The sequence below is a fragment of the Epinephelus moara genome, chromosome 7 (genome assembly GCF_006386435.1).
Source record: "Epinephelus moara isolate mb chromosome 7, YSFRI_EMoa_1.0, whole genome shotgun sequence".
NCBI classification, from domain to species: Eukaryota; Metazoa; Chordata; class Actinopteri; order Perciformes; family Serranidae; genus Epinephelus; species Epinephelus moara.
This window is the reverse complement of record NC_065512.1, coordinates 27119064-27121338: the sequence shown is the minus strand read 5'-3', so window position 1 is coordinate 27121338 and position 2275 is coordinate 27119064. Positions and strand designations below refer to the sequence as shown.

The 2275-nt window shown below is 39.1% G+C and overlaps 1 protein-coding gene across 1 annotated transcript in view; it reads left to right on the top strand.

The window, feature by feature from the left end:
- LOC126393561 (GRIP and coiled-coil domain-containing protein 2) overlaps positions 1-2275 on the top strand; it is a 28258-nt gene that overhangs the window by 11155 nt on the left and 14828 nt on the right. Inside the window, exons 12-13 of the mRNA XM_050049767.1 lie at positions 1214-1378; positions 2182-2275. The exon at positions 2182-2275 is cut by the window's right edge and continues 11 nt beyond it. Coding sequence (XP_049905724.1) covers positions 1214-1378; positions 2182-2275 — 259 coding nt within the window. The remainder of the gene's footprint in view (positions 1-1213; positions 1379-2181) is intronic.

The window sequence follows — 2275 nt, the reverse complement described above, 5'->3', positions numbered from 1 at the left end:
TGTGACTTCAAGCAGAGAGACCGCTGCATCAGAGCCGAAGGAGCACATTTTAAAATACATTTATTTTATCAATTAGTTATTAACTTTTACTATTTTTAGCAACTTGCCCAATCGGGCAAGTGAGTTGTTAGTTTACATGCCCGACCTTGAGTTTTACTTGCCCCGGGCAATCGGGCAATCCTTATTGTTGAGCCCTGCTAGCTTTTTTCTTTTCCCCCCCAATTTTTCATGTAAATAATCTCTTCTTTTTTTTTTTGCAATTTTTGGGACATTTTTTACTGAGTTGCTCATTGCCTTTTTCCCCATGTTTTTGGAAGAATCCCACCTATTTGCTCAAAGGTTTAAATAGTTGAGAACGGCGTCTGAAAGTGGCACACGCAAAGTGAAAAGGGAACCAGAAACAGCCCTGAAATTGCTATTGAAAAATAATTTTAGCGTATGTAAAGTCAGTTAATTTTCACATCTAGCTAGGTGAATTAAGGGTTTACAACCAAACCAGAGTTGGGGATTGTTGGAATAGTGGAAAGATGAACCAAGATGGCTCTTGTGAAATTTGTTTTGTTTCTGTTGGCTTTGAATGAAGTGTGTTTCACAATTATAAACTTACTGCTTATTTAATGGAGTCTGCCGAGTTTGGGACTGTTTCTAGTAAAACATAAAGGGTCTTACTCTTTAAGAAAAAGGTCTATTCCCTATAGAGATCCTTTCCATGTTCTCAGTCACTTATAATAATAACCTGAGCCTGTCAGTGACAAAAAACAAGCAGGTTTAGTGGACGAAGTGTGATGGTGCACAATTGCCCATTAGCCTTACATCACAACTGGTTGCAGCGGTCTCACTCAATACTCGTCCATTTTCAAATATCGTTGATCCTATCAGTCACTTAGATACAAAAATAAGAAAAACGTGAAAAATGCCAAAGTTAGCCTTTAATACAATAAAATAACCAAAAGTGATTGATTTTGTGAAATAAATCACAGTTAAATACAACTAGCATTGTAGCTCATCATAAACCAGCTTGCCTCAGAGGTGCAGGGCTGATGTAGTTTACTTAAAGATTTATAATTGAACACACCAAACAGTGAAACTGTGTATTTCACACCTTGTTTCATTTCACAGTTTTTCATTAAATCATATTTTCTGCCTGATAAGTTGCTTAACTTAAGTGTGTTACCTAATGGGGATAATAATATAATATAATATGCTTTTACAGAATGAGACTCTGAGCAGTGAGAAGGAGGACCTGCTGGCCAGTTTGGAGACCCAGAGGAACACAGTGAGGCAGCTGGAAGCCCAAAACCAGGAGCTGCAAAGACAGTCAGCCAGTCTGGACAGAGACATGATGGCCGAGAGAGCTATGAAAGAACAGAAGATCAAGGTAGAAAGGAAGAGAGATGTATAATCCATATTACTGTTATGTACTAATCAGAGGTCATGTCAGCCTGTGCTCCCAATTTTGTATTTTAGCCATAGACTGTATAAAGGAAATGGATGTTGCATCCAGGTCTGAAAAGTAAAGCCAATGTGGAAGTACCTTAGACCCTCATTATTTCTAATGGCCAGCAGGGGGCGACTCTGCTGGTTGCAAAATGAAGTCTGATTGTATAGAAGTCAATGAGAATATGACCCTACTTCTCACTTGATTTATTATATTTTCCTAACAAGTTTATAGTCTTAATGGTTAATTTCAAGTCTTCTTCAATACAGCATGATGTTCATTTTTTTAAAATTATGGTCCCTTCTAGATTAAAAGAGACGATAAAGCAGGGTATGCTTTAGAGCATGACCACCTTGTGATTTTCAAGTCGCTATCACGGTGGTGCCCTTGGGTTCTCAGTCAGATCCATCCCTCGCTCATCCATAGCTCTACCCTCCTCTCCACATACGGTCATTTTTGGTTCCAAAAAACACAAGATGGCGACGGCCAAAATGCCAGACTTAAGGTTTCAAAATGGTACTCCACAAACCAGTGGGTTACGTCACGGCAGTTACATCCACTTTTTTTATAGTCTGTGATTTTAGGTGATCTTATAGCACCACATGCAGTGTGTGAAACTTTAGACCTACCTGTATGTAAAGTATCTAGTCAAACTGCTTTTAAGTGTTGATATAATAATATGAAATATACAGTATAAAAATCCCTTTGTGTGCATATGCATGTGTGGTTGCTTGTTTCTCTAGGACTTGTCAACTGCCATGAAGGAGGTAGAAGAGCTGACAGCCCAGCTCCGCAAGCAGCAGCAACAGTCTCAGCAGACTGCCCAGGAGCTGGAGC